The 21,431-nt window shown below is 41.0% G+C and overlaps 3 protein-coding genes across 5 annotated transcripts; all 3 read left to right on the top strand.

Annotated features, from left to right (window-relative positions):
* The first annotated feature begins 1,224 nt into the window (after window positions 1-1,224).
* LOC138634565 (uncharacterized) lies at window positions 1,225-7,132 on the top strand. Of its 3 annotated transcripts, none has more exons than XM_069721590.1 (2): window positions 1,225-1,355; window positions 3,481-7,132. In XM_069721590.1, exon 2 carries the CDS (start codon window positions 3,510-3,512, stop codon window positions 5,547-5,549), a length of 2,040 nt encoding a protein of 679 aa, XP_069577691.1. In that variant the 5' UTR covers window positions 1,225-1,355; window positions 3,481-3,509; the 3' UTR covers window positions 5,550-7,132. The 3 variants fall into 3 exon arrangements, with proteins under 3 accessions (XP_069577691.1, XP_069577674.1, XP_069577683.1); XM_069721573.1 differs by having other exon boundaries at window positions 1,225-1,439; XM_069721582.1 differs by lacking the exon at window positions 1,225-1,355 and adding an exon at window positions 2,128-2,663.
* Window positions 7,133-13,386: 6,254 nt separating this feature from the next.
* LOC138635250 (uncharacterized) lies at window positions 13,387-15,514 on the top strand. The gene is made up of 6 exons (XM_069722638.1): window positions 13,387-13,431; window positions 13,592-13,730; window positions 13,871-14,033; window positions 14,180-14,253; window positions 15,106-15,336; window positions 15,453-15,514. The coding sequence occupies exons 1-6, from the start codon at window positions 13,391-13,393 to the stop codon at window positions 15,495-15,497; spliced, it is 693 nt and encodes a 230-aa protein (XP_069578739.1). The 5' UTR covers window positions 13,387-13,390; the 3' UTR covers window positions 15,498-15,514.
* A 2,188-nt stretch (window positions 15,515-17,702) lies between these two features.
* Window positions 17,703-21,352, top strand: LOC138634958 (F-box only protein 39-like). Its single transcript, XM_069722224.1, has 6 exons — window positions 17,703-18,124; window positions 18,226-18,397; window positions 19,148-19,456; window positions 19,873-20,097; window positions 20,959-21,135; window positions 21,227-21,352. The coding sequence occupies exons 1-6, from the start codon at window positions 17,703-17,705 to the stop codon at window positions 21,350-21,352; spliced, it is 1,431 nt and encodes a 476-aa protein (XP_069578325.1).
* Window positions 21,353-21,431: the final 79 nt, after the last annotated feature.

Raw genomic sequence — 21,431 nt, 5'->3', positions numbered from 1 at the left:
TAAACACATCTGTACATTCTCCTGATTTGTAAACTGACACTTGCTTGATTCTTTTGGTTTCAGCACACTCCATCGACTACACTACCTTTTAACAACAACAAAAGAAATATATCATTTGAAAAATCGTTACCCGACACCCAATATTGCAGCATAGAAATTTGATATAAACTGTTGGATAATGCAGCAACATGTAGGTGTCTTGTCATCTCACTAACATGGAATATGTGGTGTTTCATTTTCAAAGGAGCTCAGTTGAAATGTATCTTCTTATGTATGTAACTGTAGCACAGCTAATTTGACAGTATATAAATTGATGTATGAAGAAACAAGGAGTTAATTAACTAATCACATATACTCGTTGTCACCTAATCATTTTTAAAAAGATAAGCAACAGGAATTCATGGTACATCCTGCATTTATTCATGCATTTAGTCATTACAACTTCCATCAGCATGTGTTTTGCCCTGATTATTCAGTCTCACTGATTTAAGTACAAATGGTCATTGACTGGTGTCCCTGTGGTGTGAAAGAGAGTGCTGATGAGAGGCTACAATAAGAGCACAATGTGCCACTGACGGATGGGGAGCAGCCAGAAATGATGTGAGACAGTGGGTGGAAAATTGTGCAATCCCTGGAAATTGAGCAGAAGCCGAGCAGCAAAGCACGGCTGCTCCCGTGGCCTGTGAGCCATGCAGTCACAGAGGACTGGGGCCACCTCAGACAAAAGCCTAACAACCAGGCTGCAGGAGAAATCGGCCTCTGGAGTGCAAACCACTTTTCTGTCTGAAGCTGCAGATGCAAGTCATTGATTCTTCGGTGCTCGTCACCAAATGACCCTAATTGATAGCCTGAGAACGAGGTCACTCTATATTTTTCCCTCTCCTGAATCTGAAACAAGCCGGAGCAGAGGAAGGAAGTAACAAGGGAGGAAGATGCAACACACTAACCTTTAATATGTGAGAAGGAAAATGGCTGCGAACCAGCTCTTATCTCTACAATTTTCTCTTTTCATTGAGGAAAGTACTATTTCATTCATGCCATTTCCGTTCATTCATCAGCTGGGGCCAGCCTAGACTCACAGTGCCATCTCCACACCAACATTCTTATCAATGGAAGTGACGTCAGCACTGCCTGCAGCTGGGGGGTGGTGGTGGGGGGGATCACGTGGTCCAATGAGGGTATATACAATAAAGTTGCGCTGACCGTGGTGCTGAAAACATTCACTCAATTGTACATTAGCACCAGTGCTGCTGCCATACAAACACACCTTACAACTAAATAAAGAAGCGCCAGTTTTCCTTGATGTTGGTCACAGGCTGAAGACAGAGGGGGGAAAAAGACAGAATTTCTCTCAGGTGATCCACTATTCATGAAATAATCTTGGCTTTACCCGTGCGTTGTGAGTTTCACCACTTCCCCACCCCCCAGTGGGATTCCAGGTAAGTGGAACGAAATCTCATTCTGTTTCATTCACAAGCCTCTCGAACCAGACACGTTAGGACATTTTCTTCTTGTTATCTATTGTTCTTTAATAGATTATGCTTTTTTATCTGTAAAAATTAGTAGTGAGGGTTGTTGTATGCTTATGGAATGGAAGAATTTCTTTCAAAATCGCAACTTTATCGATAGAAGTAATCTATTTGCTGCAAGTGGGCGACTGTTGGCTGCCTGATTGTTAATTAGACGCAAATTATAATTGTTTCTATATATAACAAGTAAAACTGAATACATTTTGTAACTTTAGGTAAATGAGATATATAATTATGACTACGATACAATCGTGTTTTACTTAATTTTTTTTTTTTTTTTTACTAAATCTAAAACACGTTTATAAGAATGAAATAATATATGTAATAATAATTCATATATGCAGTTTAAAAAAATCGGTGGAATCTGTTATTTCACATTTATTTTGTGGGATGATTTACGAATTTTCTCATGACAATGTGAAGACAATTATGTTTAATCAATATTTCTGTGCAGCTGCCTCTCAGAAGCCCCTGCAAAATTTCGACTGAGATTTTTTAAACGTTAACAAAACAAAACATCGCTTCAAAAATATTTTATTAGGATTTAAAAAAATTGAAGAAGGACAATTTAAACAACCACATTTCAGTTATTCATTTCTAATTAAATTAGAATCTTAATCATTTATGGTGGGGCTAGTTGCCTTCATAGGTTGATTCTTTTCGTTTCCCACCTTCTTTGTCCGGTTTATAAAAATTGAAATAATAAAAATTTGGGCTGTGCTGCCAAAATTTCCGCTTGTCTGCATTCCACCAGTGCTACTGGAGAGAAACATGCTCACACCATATAAGGACAAAGCCGCGTATTCTTACTGACTGCTGCCTTCTTCCATTGTGCAAAAAGACTTTATCCTTTCAAATTTAATATCCACTTCATTTGCAGTTTGGATGGACCGCTCAGGGACCGTAGGGTTAAATAACTCAACCGTGGCCACCGGCTTTACGCATGACTTCCCCGTGCGTGCTGCCTTTATACCAGTGTCCTGGTCGCATCGCTTTGACGCATGGAATACCGAAATCACAGCTATTACACAGACAGTGCTCGGATCAAATAGTATTTTCTGTATTTTGTTTTACGAAATAGAGGCTTAAAATGGGAGGTGCGCGCCTTCTGGTTGGAATGGCTTGGAGGAAGAGGTGAGACATTTTTTAATATACAGAAACTGAGACAATTCAAAACCTTGACGTGCATTTATTGTAATACTTTGCTCGGTTAAATCTCATGACCCTCAAAAAATACGCCAGAACATGTATTATTTTCAATCAGCTGATCCGCGCTGACAGGCACGACTTGAGACCAATTTTTTTTTCTTCAAATTTTTAGGTTCGAAGCGCAATTTCTTCATGCAAATTATCACCTTCCTCTTAAAAGACAGACAGTTTACGCGGTAAATCGAACGAATCACGACTGGTTTATATGGTCAGATCGGAGCTTCATCTTCATGTTTCCAGGTTCAATGAGGTTATACAGTAATTGTATGAGAAAATTGAATTGATTTCTCGTCAAAAACCTTCATAATAATAATTAAAATAATTGCCAGAAGAGAAAAAGAAGCGTGCAACTTTATTAGTTGCATTGAGCATGGCTCCTTGGTCTGCTTTATCTGACTGCTTTGTTCTCAAACGTTTGTACAATTAAAGAAAAACTGCTTTAGTATGGTGGCTTCATGGCAAAAAGATAACATTAGATACTGGTAATGTAAATTATATTTAAAAATTTCTGGCTGGCTCTATGTGCTTGAATCCTTTAGTCAGTGAAATATTTCTTGCCACACATTTTAGACTGGCCTTATCACAAAACAGCTGTATATTAATCACATGATCCAGATGTGCTCATGCAGCCATTGAAATTCCACATAATCGTGATTCCAGAGCAAAAACTACAACAGCTGCTATGTAAAGCATTTCTCATGTCTTCTGTTCTTCCCCTCTGCCTCCTCTCCTTCTTCTTCAGGTGCTTAACCTCCCTCCTGCCAGTTCTGCATGGTCATGACCTGTCATCACGCCCCTACCACAGCCCACCTCATCCTATTGGTCCTGCTCATTGTCACTCCACAGCTAGCTGGCACCGCCCCTGCGTGGGGTGAGGGAAGGGAGGGAGGGGTGGAGGGGCGCACCCGGACAGACCATAAAAAGGACAGCCTTGCCCCCTTCCTCTCGCCCCAACCCCAGAGTCTATCCAGCCCTGACAACGCCTCGCTAGATCCAGGTCGGGGGGGTCAAGATAAGCAATTAGATAAAGTGACGGACCCTGCGCAGGTGCTCGCCGTTCTTTTGGAGGCCTTGGACCACCCGGGGGACAGCGAAATCCGGGTGAGCAGTAACAGAGACTGGGATGAGGATCAGAGTCAGGAGCTGCCCTCCACTGAAGGCTTGGAAGGTGGTGAGATAAGGAGAACAGAGCTGACAGAGGGAGAGAGGGGGGTGGAGGAGGAGAAGGAGGAGCGAGGGGCTGATAAGGCTATTGAACAACTAATTGTAGGCCATTTGACAGCTGCTCAGGGGGTTGACTTGAAGGAAAGGGAGGAGGAAGAGGAGGAGGAGGAGGATAAAAGCAGAAGGTCAGAGGAGGATCAAGGCTGGTCTGTAAAGGATGTCGGACATGATAGTGTTGGTGAGGAGGGAGGGAAAGAGGAAGTAGATGGGCAGGAGGAGGGAAATGATTTAGAAAGTTTCTTAGACACAGCCAGACCAGGTTCCACCTCACAGGGAGATGATCTCCTGCAACGCAAAATAAGAGGCTACTTCCAAAACATTGACTTGGGTCTCCAAGATAATGAGATCCTGCCTCCTCTGAAGGGCTACAAGGCATACAACACTCAGCTGGCACGAGCTGGAAAGAAGCAGCACTGGCAGGAGAACCAGTCTCGCAACAGACCTGTCAAGGGGGGCAACTTCATGGACGACTTTGAGGATGAAGGAGAGGAGCTGGAGGAGGAGGTTGAGGAAGAAGAGGAGAGCCTCTCCCATATGGAAGAGGAGGCGAGGGCACGTGCAGAGAAACAGGAGGTGCTCCGGCAGCAGGAGGAGGCGGAGCGAGCCAGAGAGGAAGAGCAGAGGCTGGCAGACATCGCCTCTGACATGCTGCTGCAGTACATGGGGAGGAAGCAGCAGTCCTTCATGAAGCCCCGGCAGAAAAGCAGCATGGGGGCCGCTGGCAACACGGCCGAGGACAAGCGCTCAGAGGAGGTCCTCCCCGATGAAGACGACCTGGACCAGCAAATGATTGACAGGCTGATTGAGATCAGCAGCAAGCTGCATCTGCCTGCTGATGACGTGATTGAGATTATTAGTGATGTGGAAGAGAAGAAGAAGAAAAGGAAAGAGTTGCAACAGCAGCCAACCAACAGCAACCCTGTTGCCCCACGCTTCAGGCCTCTGGTACCTCCTCCTCTGGCTGGTCCGCCTATTTACCACTACACAGCCTCAAAAAACCCCAAGAAAGCTCCTTATAAGTACAACAAGTCCAACAAGAAATGGCACAAGGACAAAGTCAAGTCATACAAGCAGGACTACTGGTATAAGCCTCAGAAGCAGCTTGACTATTGGTATAAACCCCAGAAGCAGTTTTTAGCCTTTCCCTCCTATCCGTACTACCAAAAGCCATATCGAGCATATTACCCTGTTTATTTCCCATATCCCAAACCACAATATTATGGCAAGCCCTCCCCCCCCAGAGACCAGCCCTTCGGCCCCCAGGAACTTGACCTCCAGGCCCCAAGGCGCAGGCACAGGGCCGGGGGTAAGAACCGTGGTAAGGGCTGGAGGCAGCAGCCGCCAATACGCCTGCCTCTCACCCCTTATATCTCTAACTATATCCTCCCTCACCCACGGACCTACCAACCCTTACCCCCTCCCAAACCAATAACCACCCCCAGGAGAGGCAGGCGACCCCCGTACTACTATCCACAAATCACACCGGGAGATGACTATGAGGAAGACGGGCTGGTGCCTCAGCTGGACAGTGAGGAGGAACTGGAAAACTTTATTGAGAGGATCTACATGAAGCGCAGAATGTATTGAGAGACTTTTTTGGACACTGTCAGATCAGAGCAACTGACGGAGGTGGGATAGATATACAGTAGCTGGAGAAAAGCTCAGACAGAAGTGAGGGAAAAAAAGACCCGGAAGAGGTGTGTTTTGAGGCTAATGGAAATTTAAGGTTCGAGAAGTAAAAAGTTAGATTTCGGTTGTTTTAATCACTGTATCTTTTGTTGATTTTCTCAGTCAGGGAGACGATGAAGAGGTCCCAGTTGTTGAAGCTCCCTGTAACCATGTTCAGCCTCTTGCTCAGTTTACATTTTGAAACAGAACATACCATGGTGTATGTCTGCCTCCATTCAGGTCAATCTCTGATACTCTTGCATATTTCAGAGATTTATAGAGGACACACACAAACACACATAGGAACACACACACAGTCACGCATATACATCAACACACTTACATAGAATCACATTTTTGACACATTCACACGCAGATGTGCCCATTGTATGAGAATCATGTTTACAACACCACTTTGTATCTTTTGTTTTATATTCTGTATGTCATGATACAAGACTAAAGTAGTTCAATGACTTCTTAGCTATACAAATATAAAAAAAAAACTGAACACTGCTGTTGTCAAATGTTGACAGTATATTTTTGTTGTATTTGATGTGTGTAGTGGCCTTTTGTTATTCCCGATTGGATCAACTTTAAACAGCTGCAATTTGCAAAGGTGCCAAATACACACACTTCAGTTTTTCGAACTCAAGATTCAGATTTTTGCCTTACAAGCGCCATGTTTCTATAAGGGAAACATCATACTGCATAATTCTATCATCACAGACTGTCCCAATGTAGAAACCCTGTGGACTCCAAAAGCACAAACTTAAACACTAAACACTTCCAACCTGGTGGACTAAGGGTTTTCAATCATTCCGGGATCTAGAAGTTATTGTGTCAACGTATTTATGGCAGATCCACCATATGATATCACCACCACCACACAGTACTCCTTGACTTTGAAGGAGTACTTCATCTTTTTCTTATATTCTCATGGTTCATCACGAGTCACTTCTTTCTCTTGTTTTTCACTTATCATTTTCCATTATCTCTACTTTCTTTCCAAAAGAGAATAATATATATATATATACTTGAAATCACACCATCTTTTCTGCAGCCTTTTAAAATCGATTTCCACCAAGAGGCTACAAACATTTTGTTCATTTTCAGAAGAAATTCATTGAGAAGTTTCAGGCCGGGGAGTCAGGGATTGTGCTTAAACCGTTAAATGCACGTCTTTTCTTACTTGCATCTTAAAAAATGAACAAAAAAAAAGAACAAAAAAAAGAGAAAAAATAAAACAGTATGGAGAATTCAAAATGGTTGTTTTCTCTGAATAAACTGTGAACATAAAAAAAAAGAAAACTCAAAGGAAGAGGGCCACTGTGTCCACAGTGAAGCCATCTGTCTTGTAAAAGGAGAGTGTTGTTGTTGATGTCACCTTTAGCATTGTAAGATGTACAGTGTGAAATAAATATGCCCGTGCAATGTGTAAATAACAGCATGATGATTACTAGTTTTGCTATATGATAAAAAATAAAAGCAATTATTTTATTAAAGTTCAGTTTTTTAATGGCTTTTTGGAGAGTGCTATGTTGTATCTGTGCAGCAGCAAATATAGCAAGAACACTTGGTTCTTGAGGAACAAAACAAACCCAAATGCACAAAAGAGCGAGACAATAGTGAAAGCACGACTCATATATGTCACAGTCACATCAATATGGAGACAAGTAAAGAAAAAAAAAAACCTATAGAGGGAGTTTATTATATTCCCGAACAATCAAAATAAAGACAAAATAGAGAGCAAGAGTGGGAATGAAAAGGGGAGGAATAACTGAAGAATGGAAAAATTCAGAAGGAGGGAGAGAAATGGTAACTGCAGTGATTGATGAGTCACATGATTGGTGGATGAGTCATCCATCTGTACACTTTACTGCGCAGGACCACACAGTCACTCACATATACACACACACACAGGCGCGCACACACCGAATACACATTCTCTTTGAGCTGTATAGTAATTTAGCTGCTGGCATTCAAGATAAAGATTGAGTCATGTTCGCTCCTTGCTCGAGCCTGCCAGTCGGCCGGCAGAAAAGGTGTTTGGTAGATAGGTTTTGCCATATCTTGTTTCCACACTTCCCCCTCACTCTCACATCACACAGGCAATATGCCCATCTGCTATAATTCCTTCAAGTGCTTCTCGTAACCGCTTGTTTGGCATCAAAACAAACTTTACGTGCACCCTCAGTAGTACAGACACTGACAGTGATTAGCAGGCTGTCAATATGGTTTAATCACATGTTATCTCGTCTGCTTGCTCCTCCATTGATTTGAATGACACCTTTTCTTGGACTCGAGTGATTTTTTTGGACACCGTGTTTTGAATTCAGATATTCAGTAATAGCTTGTAAACTTTAAATTATTGAAGGCATTTGCCCTGTTAAAACAACAACAAGGCTGGGTACTGGCCTTCAGCCAGATGGGCCAGTAGGACAAAGACAAAGATCCGACCAGGGTCAACAGGACGACAATGTCAGTTGGCAACTCAGTAAGTGACTCTGTCTGCATATACAGTTCATGCAGCAAAGAAAAAACAGGACCTATGCTGTGCTTGTATTGTTGGTCAGAGAAGGCAAAAGAATAGTTTTATAGATATGTGTGGGTAGCTGAGGCGATCATCTGGTAGTTATCTTAGCAAAATAGTGAAATAATGAGTAATTATTTGATATCTTCTTAAAAATATTACAAATTGAAGACTGTTTACAGGATTTAGGAGTACAAATGCATTCTTGGCAAAAGCTGTGCAGAGTTAGACTTTATGCCTCGAGTCACTTGACTTCATACACCAGAATCTGTGAACTGTTGGTCAAGTTGCATGTCAAATTTAATTTAATTAAATAAATGTTATCTATTTAAATCACTAACTAATTTAATTAAATGTGAATTTACTCATTTGAATTGAACTTTATTAAGTTATTTTGACTTGTTTACTTGCTTCTTATTTGTTTTAATTGATCTTATCCAGCCTTTTCCCCTTTAACGTACGTGTTGAATACATTCAGTGACACTAAGCGGTCACCTGTCAACCAATCACTATGGACATCTATGCTGACTCAATGCAGTGGACTGGTTTGGAGTACTTTGTCTCTCCATGTTAATAAAAGAATCCAGAGTGAAAAAGATCACTTCAAAGTGTCAGTTGGGCATTTCTAAAATCATTTTAGTAAATATGAATCCCTGTTAAACTTTGGAATAAAAGACTACATTACAACAATATGTTGAAAGGTTGCTAAGCTTTTCTGTGCTTTAAGGCCACTCAGATATTTCAACAAAAACAAAATTTATTTGACCTGACAAAGGCAGATATTGTCTCAGTGATTGTTCTCTATGTTCCCATTATTTTACACTAATGTAACAAAAACTGTGGGTTGGTGATTTATTGATGCTAGATGTACAGACTTCCACACCCCTGAGCTTCATTCAGTTTCATTTTTCTTCCTCAAACAAAAGGATTGACTGGATTGTCACATGATGTTTTGGCTAAGCAGGTCTGGTCTGATAATACATGCTGAAGAGACTCACACACTGTAGTTTATGAAAAGGAAGCTTTTATAAAGTCCTCACTCACACCTTGTTGTAGAGCTGTGAACAAAAGAGCAGAGCAGTGTTGAGATGCTTTACATCCCCCAGCATCCACATTTCGGTGACATACTACACAATTGAGACTTAAAATTCTCTAGCATAATAGCACAATTGTGTGTCAAGCTTTAGATCATATTACGTCCTCATAGTAATCATTTATATTTTGCCTGGTGGGTGTGCTATACTTAAAATGCAATTACAATTTTTCAAAAGATCCCAACTCATAGGGATGCGAATTTTGGTATACATCCAGCTCCCCGCACAGATGAGTCTGACAGCATAACAATTCATCAGTAATGGCCCCAAGAAGCCTGTGTAGGCAAAAATGTGAGCAAAAATGTCAGCCATTAGTCATATGAATACTGAATACCCTTCAAAATATGATTAAATAATGATCATGAAATTTCCAGAGCAGTGGCACTTTGATTCAACCTTTAACTTTAAATGTCAGCACAACACCAGCGAAACAGAATTTACGATGCATATCAATGTATGTAAAGTTTAGAGTTTACACCGCAGATGTTCACACACTGAAAGTGCAAAATGACTAACACTGGTTCTCCAAGAGTTGGTGCAGTAGATGTGTTTGTAACATCAACATGAACACGACATGAAATGGACCCAATCACCTCTGCAAACACAGATACAAAAATGGGTCATATTAGGTTGCATGGCAACTAACAGTATCTTGTTTGTTCTGTTCAGCAAGTGGTGTATTTGTGTGCCCTGTTTTGATGGTTGTTCCTCTTTCCATATTTCTACTCCTTCTGACATGGTGTTGGTTTCCTGTTATTCTGGACTTCCTCGAAAAATGAAATTTTGAGATGATTCTGATTACACTGAAATTAAAGCTGCAGATGGCCATCATACCCATGCTGGTTGGATGCAACATTCACTGCTCTTCTCTTTCTCTCCATTTTGCTTGTTCTCTGTACATTAATGTGCCTATGAACCTATTTGAACACATGATGATTAGAGCTTGTTGGAGGTCTTTTAGCGGCCTCATCTTGCTTTGAAAAACTAACATGAAACTGCTGATTTCCACACCTGTTTTGGAACTGAGATATGCAGCTAATGGGCATTTAACCTGAAACATGACCCATCTTTGCTGCAGTGTTTATAGCTGTGATTAAAATGAGTGCTGAGTTAAAGACCACCACGGCACGACAGGATGCTTCTTCTGACCCAGTGAACTCTACAGTCACACCAAAGCATGTTATACTTCCGTCAGTCCACCACGGTATCCATGTCAGTGTCACTTACCTCACTTAAGTATGCGTGAAAAGTACACGTATGTATGACGAGCCCGTTCTCATTCCCCAAAAAATGTGAAACTTGTGATGGTGAACCAGGGAAATATCACAGTAATGTTGCAAAGTTGTTGAATTGAATAGTTTGTCTTGAATTTTGATTCTCATGCTCCAAATGTGTGCAGTTTGATTTAGTTGATTAACCTGTTCATTACAGTTTGACATTTGGTAAGAATTTCACTTACATTGACAGTGGAGACAAACACATTTGCTAAAAAAAAAAAAAAAAGGTATAGCATGACTATGGGAAAATAAATATTGATTGTATAATCAAATGACTTAAAATAGAATCAAACCTGGATACACCTCTGAGGATGCGTATTTACCCAACAAATTGTATGACTTACATTTGGATCTGACTCCAGGTTGTTTATGTTCTTGATACATAAATGACAACAGATAGACGGAATATCTTCTTTAAATTTCTATAAAAGCTGCTCAGAGAGTCAAGATGCTAGAATGTTTCCGTACAGCGTAACTCTTTTCAAATTAAATCTGAATGCCGTCACTGAGACTGACTCCTCCCCATCTTTGTTGACTTGCCTGTTAAACTACCATTGTTGGACATAATATGACCCATCAACCATGCTTTCACCAGCCATTAGGACAAAAGAGGCAGAGCTGCCAAGGCCTCTCCCATGACACTGGTTCCTTTGTTTATGATCTCTCCAACCCTTGTCTTTTTTGCTCACTCCTTTCATCTCTTCTTCGCCGGTCTTTGTCCTGATCTCTACCATCATTCCCATCTTCTCTCTTTTTTCCTTCAATTATCCATGCCCCCTCCCCTCACCCCCACTCCTCCCTAATGCTACCTAACATCCAATCTTCCTCTCCTTTTCTTCTTTATCCTGTCTCTATTTCTTGTTTTGTATGCAGGCCCCAAGGGAGAGAAATGGGTGAAAAGCACTCTCTGCACCACTGTCACAAAAGACTGGTGACTCATCTCCACTTATGTTCCTCTCTCCCTCCTCCCACAAAAACACACACACACACACACACACACACACACACACACACACACACACACACACACACACACACACACACACACACACACACACACACACACACACACACACACACACACACACACACACATATATACAGGAAAAACACTCAAATTACCTGCCGTGCACTTACAGGAAGACACGTACAGACGCACACACGTCAGCAACTGCGCTGAGTGGTCCAGAAGAAACACACAATGTAGAGACACAAGCATGCATACATGCATGCACACACACACACATTCCACAGCTCTTTAAAACAATCCTGAAAGTAAAACCCAAGTCACATCATGTAGTTAGTGTGGTTTAAAATCAGAGTCATTGATGTGTGCTGCCTATCATATCTTCGGGGATTATATTAAGTTTATAAAGGCAAACTCAGGTCAATGAAGATGTTAACCCACAGCAACAGAAGGATAAACGGAGAGCTGCTCATGCAAGAGATGCTCTGGGACTGGCAGAGACAAAGGGAAATAACTGGTGGATAAAATGGACAAAAGAGAGAAAGACAGAAATTCCCAGGGTTAATAATGTGTTTTTTGTCTCATGGAGCCAGGGTCAGTTTAGAAGCCTGTAAGGAAATCCTCTTCCTCCATCTGCTGGTGGAATGAGTGACTTACAATGCAGTTACAGTGCTGCTGTGTACAAGATGGCAGTCCTGAATGAACACTACAGAATGAATGACTATCTTTATATCCCTCACTCTCAATCCATCTGCCAGCCCATCCATCCATCTATCTGTCCATCTGTCCCTAAATCCATCTGTCCATCGGCCTTTCCCTGTGGAAGAAGTATTCAGATTCTTTACGTATGCAAAAGTGACAATACAGCAATGGAAAAATACTCCAATGCAAGTACTCTACGTGCACATTAACCATCAGGATGGTCCTTTTGAAATAGTAAGATACATCTAAATATTGTAGGTGGTGATTTTGAGAACTGGATCGGACATATTAGGAACTTTACCTTACAGTTGACATTAAGGTTTTGTATATGGGATCTAATAATAGTAGCTGCAAAGGAACTAGTTTGCAGATTCATTTTCTGGGGTTTAAAACTACATGTACACTACTACATTTCCCTCTAAAATGTAATAAAGTGTAGTGAAATGGAAACATGGATTCATGTAGAGTAAAAATACCATAAAACAGTGCAGTATTTAAGTTTCTTTCTAGCACTACCTCGCAACCTGCCTGCCACAACGTTGATGGTTTTCATTACAAGTCTAATTTGACATGTTCAGATTACTTGTTTGTGTCCACTGACCCAAAGATATGAATATCTTTTATCAATTATTAACATACAAAACAGAGAAGGTTTGGAAAGACAGTGATCAGATGCTCAATGATTTATTCATTGACGTCCTCTGAAGTGACATTTCTGAATGTCCGAATATACATTTTGATGGTTGTTATAAGTCTTGGTACAACTGACTGTATAACTCTGATACAAGACAAATCTCATACTGGTCAAATCTCATAATGATGAAGTGGGAGCTATGCATACAATCAGAAACTTTCTGGCCTCTCAATTTAGAGAATTTATATTCAGCATCAGTTTTCTGAGCAGGCTTACTAATATGTCAAAGCAGACTCCACACACAACACAACACAGACATCAGAGCCCTCACCTGATTACTCTTTACAGAAACCTGCTTGTGAGCTATTCAGACACATCAAATATTGAAAGCTTGGAGTTTCCGTTTCACTCACAGCGAGGGAGAGAAGAGAGCAGAGAGGCAGACCTAGGGGGGGAGACAGACGGGCGAGAGGAAAGAGGGGGAAAAGTTAAAGAACGGCGGGATTAAGAGAAAACTAAACATCAGGCACCCTGGGAGGGAGACATATGAGCAGGGATGGAGGGAGAGAGGGAGGAACAGGAAGAGAGCAGCGACAGGTAAGGCCAGGGGAGAACGAATGTTTACGAGTAATGAGGTGCTTGTCTTATGTGTAACAGTAGAGGCTGAGCTGGTGTATGCAGCTGATCAGCTGATGATTGATTGGCTGGGAGGGCACTTTTTAAAAAAAAATTCTGCTGCTTTTCTCTCAAACCTCAGTGGGACGACTCGTACCCAGGCTGAAACACTGACTCAGAGCTGCAGTGAGGAGAACGCAGAATCCCAAAACCAACAAGAAGCACAGGAGGAGGACCAGGCTGACAGTGGAGTCTGTGATGAAGAGTTAGAACCCAGCCAGGTCAGATTTGACAAAACCAGCACTGCTGATATAATTTATGTATGGATCAAAGGTAATGTAACTAAAATAAAACAGTAATGGGAGAAAAATGCTTGTTTTTTTTCTCTTGGTGTGTTGCTTGTTTTGTGTGATTGATGAAGGTTGAAGAGGATCAGCATATCAGTGGTGAAGAGACGTTACTACAGGAGACTTTGATAGCCACAGACACACAGGACGATGCTGCCTGCCTCCTATTGTGCCCCCGGCCAACAGAGGAACAGGTGACCCCTCCTTTGGTGTCATCTCATCCCTCCAACACACAGAGTAAGTGTCACACACAAAGCTGACTGACGTATGGTGACTTTCAGTAATTCATAACACGCACTTGCTCACATAAGGGTTTTTAACTTTAAAATAGTGTGTTTTAGTTGATGTTGGAGCAGCACTTTTGACAGTTTGTGTCTTCACAGATCGCCCATCTGAACCCTGCTGGTATTGCTTGAGGTCTCTTGACTTTGAGTACCGTCCTGAAGCTACCAAACAGGTTGTTACTTTTATGACTGAACACAGTGCAGAGAAAATACACTGAAAAGGGAAACAGCTGCCACACTAATTTCTCTTACTCACAAACACAAACTGAATGAATAACCTCTTTAACTTCTACGTGCAGTGAAAGAAGTGTAAATAAACGTGACTATTTGATTGCCATATATTGGCTCACACGGTAATAATCATCCTGATCTTGCAAGGAATTCATACTCTCTTGATGAAAATGAAAAAAGGCAGGATGGTCTGTCACTTGTATTAAATGTACAACAAGAAACACTTAAACAAAATTTTTGTATGGAAAAAACTTAACATATTCTAGAGATGTTTTATGCACACATTTATATATTTCCGCAACTCAAAGGTGCACAAGACATTTGAGCAAGTTTCTTTCAAAGCTTTGCCAACGAGAGCAACTGCTGTCCAGTTAAATTTGTCTTTTCTTTTGCATCTTCTATCAAAGGTAACTTTCCAAGTAGGACACAAGACATTAACTGCAAAAAGAGAAATCTGACTCCCTCAGCTGAGATGCTGAATATCAACACTGAGACTGAATTACAATAATGAGTCTGAGAGTTCACGGGATTGTGCTTTATACAATCCATATAACTTAGTTTTCTCTGACTGTAAGGCAAGCTGTCAGGACTCGAGTATATCCCTGTAAAATCAGCACCGTTCACTCGTTCAGCGTTTGAGGAACAGCCGCGGGATTATTCATCACTAGAAGTTCTTTCTTTGCTGTTGACTCAAATTCACATGGCAAAGCTGAGCAGTAAGATACACTGCTCAACACTATATGTGGGGGATCCTGTTTTTATAATAACACAGCTCTCTCCTGTCACTGTGACAGGAAGACTCGGATCCTTCGTCACCACCGCCCTCTAGTGGCCAGAAATTGAGCTACCAGACAGACCCTCGACCTCACTTTGGCGTCGCTTGGTCCTCCCACTCCACATGTCGCCCTCTGTGGGGCAGCGAGGGGCCCTGCTGGGGCCAAAGAAAGCAGGAGGGGCCCGATCAGACTGACAACTGTCCTCACTGCCATCTGGGGTTGCCCCCTGACACACTGCGCTGGCATGAGGTTGGCACAAACACTTGTAAACACACACAGACATAAATAGAGACACTCCACATACCACAGTTGATGTCACTCTATTTACTAGAGAGCCTCTGACTGTTTTCTTTCTCTCTGCACAGGCAAAATGTCTGCTGTTTGAAGGGCTGAGGAACTCTAACAAATAAAAGGAGAAAAATATTGCTTGTAATTAAAAAAAAAAAAAAAAAAGTAAATCTACCATCTACTGTCTGTATTAGGAAATTTGCAGGAAATTCTATAGCGTCTTAACATTTTGTGCAATAGCCTATTTGTACTAGTAAATAACTGTTTACTATGAAGCTTTGTCGTTTTCATTGTGTGTAGGATTTAGTGGCATCTAGTGGTAAGGTTGCAGATTGAATACCCCTCGCCTAGCCGTCCCCTTCAAGCATCTGAGTGTAGAAACTCAGGTGGCTGCAAAACTAGTGAAAGTATGGAGCTAATTTCCCGCCAAAACCTAAAAAATAAATGTATGTTTTACAAAGGCTCTATGATTCACTAATAAACAATATGGTTTGCAAACACAAAATACCATTAACAAACTAATGCATTTTATTTTGCAAATTTGAAACATACCTTTCAAAAAAATACACAACATATTTCTAATTCATCATGCTTTAGAAACAAATACAGCATGTCTCAACTGTACACAAAAATATGACCAACACAAAATTAAAAAAAAAAAAATCATGTTTCCATCGATATTGTGCTGATGATTTTCTCAATAATGTCTGGAGTCTTTGCCCTCCAGGTCTGCAGGTGGCACAATGAGTCAGGTTAAAGTACGCTAAAAAGTGAATCCCATCACAAATGACTTTTAAACAGCCTAGTATGCAAAATATATAGAAGGAAGTATCATAATATCTGTGAACAGCCCAGGTACTCTAGACTGACAAATGCCTTTATAAATCCATTATCTACACCCGCTTTATCCTGAACGGGGTCACGGGGGGCTAAAGCCTATCCCAGCTCACTTTGGGTGAAGGCAGGGTACACACAGGTCACCAGTCTATCACAGGGCCAACATGTAGAGACAGACAAACAAAGCCCATTCATGCTCACACCTAAGGGCAATGTGTAGAACCACCAATTAACCTGAGGTGCATGTCTTTGGACGCTGGGAGGAAGCCGCAGTACCCGGAGAGAACCCATGCAGGCACAGGGAGAACATGCAAACTCAGCACAGAAAGGCCCAGGCATGGATTCGAACCCGGAACCTTTTCGCTGTGAAGCAAATTTTTCATTACTTAATGTTCAACAGTCATGGATTGGCTACCCTTTCTGTCTTGACTTTAAGTCTTGTTTTTCATGTTAAGATTATTTGGTTATAACACATTTCTACAGTGCTTTTAATTTGCAATTAATCGCTTTATTATTGTAATAAATTATGTAAAAATGCTTTATAAATCAGGAAGCAGCCATTTGGGTTTGTTAGGTGTTGACAAATCTCAGAGTCAGATTACCTTTTCTGCTTTAACATTGATAATCCTAAAAATAAATACTCGATTACTGCAGTTATACACATTTATGAACTGATGACTGTTGAAAAGCAGCTCTTTATCTTAATGGGGTTTTCCCTCTGGTTTCTTGGTTTTCTAAATTTCATTCTACTTACCCATGATTTTATTTCTTTTTAATTACTTTCTCTATATTTTGTCACTTCATTTAAGTCAGTTTGTTTTTTAAGTAATAGTTCATTACAGGAAATACACTAGTTAGACATGGGTGGCATAATCTGTAAAGCGGCAGCTGGGGAGTGGGGTTGCAACACAAATAAATAAGAAGACACATTTTTTCCACAAAGATGTGGTCAAACAACTATTCAAGGTGGTAAACAAAAAGATAGCAGCTTGACTTATAACTGTTCTATAAAGCCAGTAAACTGCTAATTTATTATGAATAAAACAATAAGTTACGACTTATAAAACCTTTAATAAAGGATTCCGATTGAGAAAGTGGTGCTGATTGTTTTTATGTTCTGTTTTCAAACCAGCTTGCATTTTTGAAGCATCCTATTTAGGAAAAAATAATTTTCAGTTGACTTCAATGGAGAACTGAACTGAGAATTGAGTCCTTTTGGTGTCACAATAGAACCTGAGCATTCTGTGACAGGTTCTTTCTCACTCACTCTTGGTCTATTGCAGCTTCAGGTAAACTTTCTGTCTCCAATTTTCTACTCAGCTATTTGTTTTAGCTCTTTTCAATATTTTTGACTTACTACTATTATTCTACAGTGGAATTTGCCCCTATCCCGCAAAACTGGATTAATTGGCTGCTGCTGTAAAAATCCAAACAGCAGGAATTTCAAAATCAAACAAAAAACTTAAATGATGCAAAACCATGAAGATACGATGGTGGAGGAAGAGTCTTTTTACGAAGACACAGACACTGGTGATGAGACAGGAGAAGACCCCAGTGATGACAGCCGTTACTATATCTCAGAGAAGATGAGCGAGTGGGACTCACTTCCTCATGTGTGCTTACAGCATGTGTTCAGGCTTCTTCCAGACCGTGATCGCAGAAGTGCAGCCCTGGTTTGTCATCACTGGCACAAAGTCATGCGCTCACCCTCTCTCTGGCGCACCCGCTCCTTTCACTTCACTGGTCGGCTTAATAAATATAAGCAGTCTGAGTACAACTATGCTGTGGGCTATGCCCTCAATCTGGGAGTCTATCTGGAAAGGCTGGAGGTGTCTGTGTGGCCTCCACGGAAGCGCTTTATAGCTAAGACTCTGGAGGAAACCATCAGCGGGCTCCTTGCTGCGCTTATCAGGTAAAGGAGTGTATCCTAGGTCTAAATCATAACCTTACACAAATCAGGCCCCCTTAGAGTGTAACTGACATCTCATTCTAAAAACTGACTGATCTCCACAGTGTTCAGGCCCAACTTCGGTCCTTCTCCCTTGTAAAGTTGGAGTTAGACCGGACCTCCTGGACATCCCGCAACAGGAAGGCTCTGATGATGAGCCTTCATGTTTTCCTTCAGAGAGGAGCCTCAAAGCTCACCTCTATAAGTCTGAATTGGATGCAAAACAGTATACATCAGGTAAATACAACACAAATACGAACATAATCTTTGAGCAAATATATCACTACCACCAGTGAGTCACCAAAGTTCTAGTCATAATATAATTAGACAGATCTCATAAGCTCAGGGCTAGTCTCTATAAAAAAAAATTGTTAAATCTTAAACACTGTACTGTATTAGTGGGTTACATTCTGTAGAAAGGTTTAATGAGAGATAAGAAAATCGACAGAAACAGTCAAGATGCAACAGCCCTGCTACAGATTAGTGTTGATACAGGTCTACATTTGTACCGAGCAAAAGGAAGAAGCTCAAATCAGCAAAAAAAAACCTAATCATACTCAAAATGAATTAAAGACAGTCAAGATGTAGAGAGTCTTTGAAATAATGCAATGTGTTCTGCAAGGCCCTGAAGTCCTGAAACACGTTGTTTCTTATTAATCTGGAGCAGACCCTAAATTTTATGGAAACATTTGACCGTATTCATATAAGATAAAGTCATATTGTTTCCAGGAATTTTTAGGTGCGTTATAGTGTGGTGATGTGATAACTGTATGAAATAATAAAGATCAAACTAGATAGTCAATGACTACATATCATATAACTGAACTGAATGAATGCTAAGAGGTTTAATTTGCTGATTAAAATCTAACCTCTATGTTTTTTTGCTTGCCTTAATTCCTTTGGCCATGTCATAATCTTAAAAAGGTAATTATTTAACGTGATAAAAAAACAAAAAATATTTTTGTTTCCTGATCCTTTGACCTCAAGGGTCTGGAGCTGCTATCTGCCCTGTTACATTCTCAGAGGCGCGTCAACCCCCGGTACTATATTTCTTCTCTGGATTTGGAGGGATTCTTTTCTATGGAGGTGAATGTCCGCCTCAATCCCATCATGCACCACTCTATGCGCAACCTGCAAGGCCTCACTGAACTGCGCCTGAGTTACTCCTGTCTGTCAGATGAGCTCCTAATGGCTCTCCAGTCCAGACACACATCGGGGCAGCTGAGCTCCACTAGAAATGGAAACTCCCTCCAAACACTGTCTTTCCACTGTGCTCTGATCGAGCCGCATCTACAAGTAAGCATGATTAAAAGGTCTTATTTTTCTGGCATACGGTACAATAGCCATTGGTACAATGGAGCATCCCTAATGAAAATTACTTTACTGCTTGTGTAGTTGGATGAAGAGTCAAATATACTGAAAAATCATAGATGTCAGCTTTGGGGAGCTGAGTATAAGGGCACATCTGCATGATCCAGACTGTAAATGTATTTGTTCTGCTAAAATAGCCAGAAAGTGAACTACCAGCCCCTTTAGGCAAGGTAACAGGTGCTTTGGGATGTAGTCCTTGATGGGAGCACAAGCTGAAGCAGCAAAACGTGAGGGGAAAAAAAATACAACTGGTGAAAATTACCCCCCCTGAAGTCTCCTTTTTTTTTTTTTTTTTTTTTTTTAAATTTTATTTCTGTCTCTGCTTCATCTTCTCTCTAAAGGTGGTGAGAGGGGGCTCATGGGCAAGTTTGGTATCAAGCTGCCCGGACCTGAGAGTCAAGTTCTCAGTGGACCAACTGATAGACACGGAAGTGCTTGCAAGGATGCTGCTGCCTGAGATTCCCCTTCGAGAATACAGCATGACGGCTCACTACGACCCCGAGGAAGAATGTAGCGCAAAACCTGTCCTCTGTGACATGCTGCCTCAGTACAGCCGCAGCCTGCAGGTCAGGGTGCTAAGCGGGTAGCGTTACAAACTGCAGAGTGTAGAGATATGGCAAGAAACTAAATGTTCAGTCAGAAATAAATTATGTGAAATATATCAATTCAGGCTATTTGGGTGTGATGCAGGAGTTTGGCGATAAAAAGTTAATAGCAATAGTCCATAAAATTATTGACAAAGATGTCTGTGGGTAGTCACAAGTAGCTATGTCATTACATCTGGCACTGAGGATTGACAATGTTGTTCTGTTGGTTGGTTGGTCAGTCCACTCCTCTGGTTTGAACTGAAATAGGCTATCTCATCTTACTCAAATAACAAATGCTACTGCCTCTCTCAGAGGTCAGAACTCTTCACTTGTAAAATATCTTGACACCAAATTTTGTCACTCATTCTACCAATACAGCGTTTTTTTGTACAAAGGCTCTATTTGGGCGACGTGTCCAAGTAAACAAAATCAATCAGTTTAGACTTACATGCATTATACAGTAGAATGCCTTATTACTCTATTTTCAAGATCATTTTTGGCCATTAACAGGTCTAAGTGGCACGCTCTACACCAGCTACAGATGTACATCTTTCACAAGTGTGCCTCCGTCTAGTTACTTTTTACTGATAGCATGTACGGCATTTTAGGGGACATCTGCTAATTGTATCTAGAGAAAATAACCTGTGTTATACTCTCCCTCTGTAAACTGCATGAAAACAGTGATACCAATTAGTATCATTGTTTTCATGCAGTTGACGGGGGAGAGTATGACGCAGGTTATGTTTTTATAACCATTAGCATTCAGGAAACAGTATCGATGTCAAAGCATCTTTATTGAATTTTTTTAAACAACACCATCATTATCTTTTCTGTCTATAGAATCTAAACCTAGACATGACCAACTGCGATGAGTCTCTGGATGAGGAACTACTGGGGCTGGTTAAGGTGTGCGAGTGTCTGGAGCAGCTAACAGTCTGTGCTTTTTTGGAAGTCAACACTGTGAACAGGCTGCTGCACATGCGACTGACTGAAAAGACCTCACTTAACAAGATCAGTGTAAGGAAACAGGGCAACACTTCCTGATTCTGTACATATAAGGAGATATGCATATACACACGATAATTCTCCCGGTCTTTTCGTCTTAAAGGTAACAATCTACACAATAGAGGACGACCCCGAAGAGCAGGAAGACCAGCTGGAGGAAATACTCTGTTCTTACCTGCATCTACCTCCTGAACTGGAATTTTACGCCACACTATACCCCTTTGTGTGACAGTGTACCTTTGTGTATACCCGTTTGTGTGACACATGCATTGGAGCTTGTAGACAAACTGAGAAGTGCATCACAAAAA

The sequence above is a fragment of the Brachyistius frenatus genome, unplaced genomic scaffold (assembly GCF_029030835.1).
Source record: "Brachyistius frenatus isolate BFR_SWC_R1_liver_20210118 unplaced genomic scaffold, ASM2903083v1 Contig_5, whole genome shotgun sequence".
Taxonomy (NCBI): Eukaryota; Metazoa; Chordata; class Actinopteri; family Embiotocidae; genus Brachyistius; species Brachyistius frenatus.
Note: the sequence above shows the minus strand (reverse complement) of the source record. Positions and strands in the feature narration are given on the sequence as shown.

Bases quoted from the DNA above. Each gene is read 5' to 3' on its own strand.
- LOC138634565 (XM_069721590.1), top strand. From the start codon at position 3,510: ATGGTCATGACCTGTCATCACGCCCCTACCACAGCCCACCTCATCCTA.
- LOC138635250 (XM_069722638.1), top strand. From the start codon at position 13,391: ATGGAGGGAGAGAGGGAGGAACAGGAAGAGAGCAGCGACAG. The intron at 13,432-13,591 runs GTAAGGCCAGGG...CTCAAACCTCAG, and splicing joins CAGGAAGAGAGCAGCGACAG to TGGGACGACTCGTACCCAGG. The intron at 14,034-14,179 runs GTAAGTGTCACA...GTGTCTTCACAG, and splicing joins TCATCCCTCCAACACACAGA to ATCGCCCATCTGAACCCTGC.
- LOC138634958 (XM_069722224.1), top strand. From the start codon at position 17,703: ATGGTGGAGGAAGAGTCTTTTTACGAAGACACAGACACTGGTGATGAG. The intron at 18,125-18,225 runs GTAAAGGAGTGT...TGATCTCCACAG, and splicing joins CTCCTTGCTGCGCTTATCAG to TGTTCAGGCCCAACTTCGGT. The intron at 21,136-21,226 runs GTAAGGAAACAG...TTCGTCTTAAAG, and splicing joins CCTCACTTAACAAGATCAGT to GTAACAATCTACACAATAGA.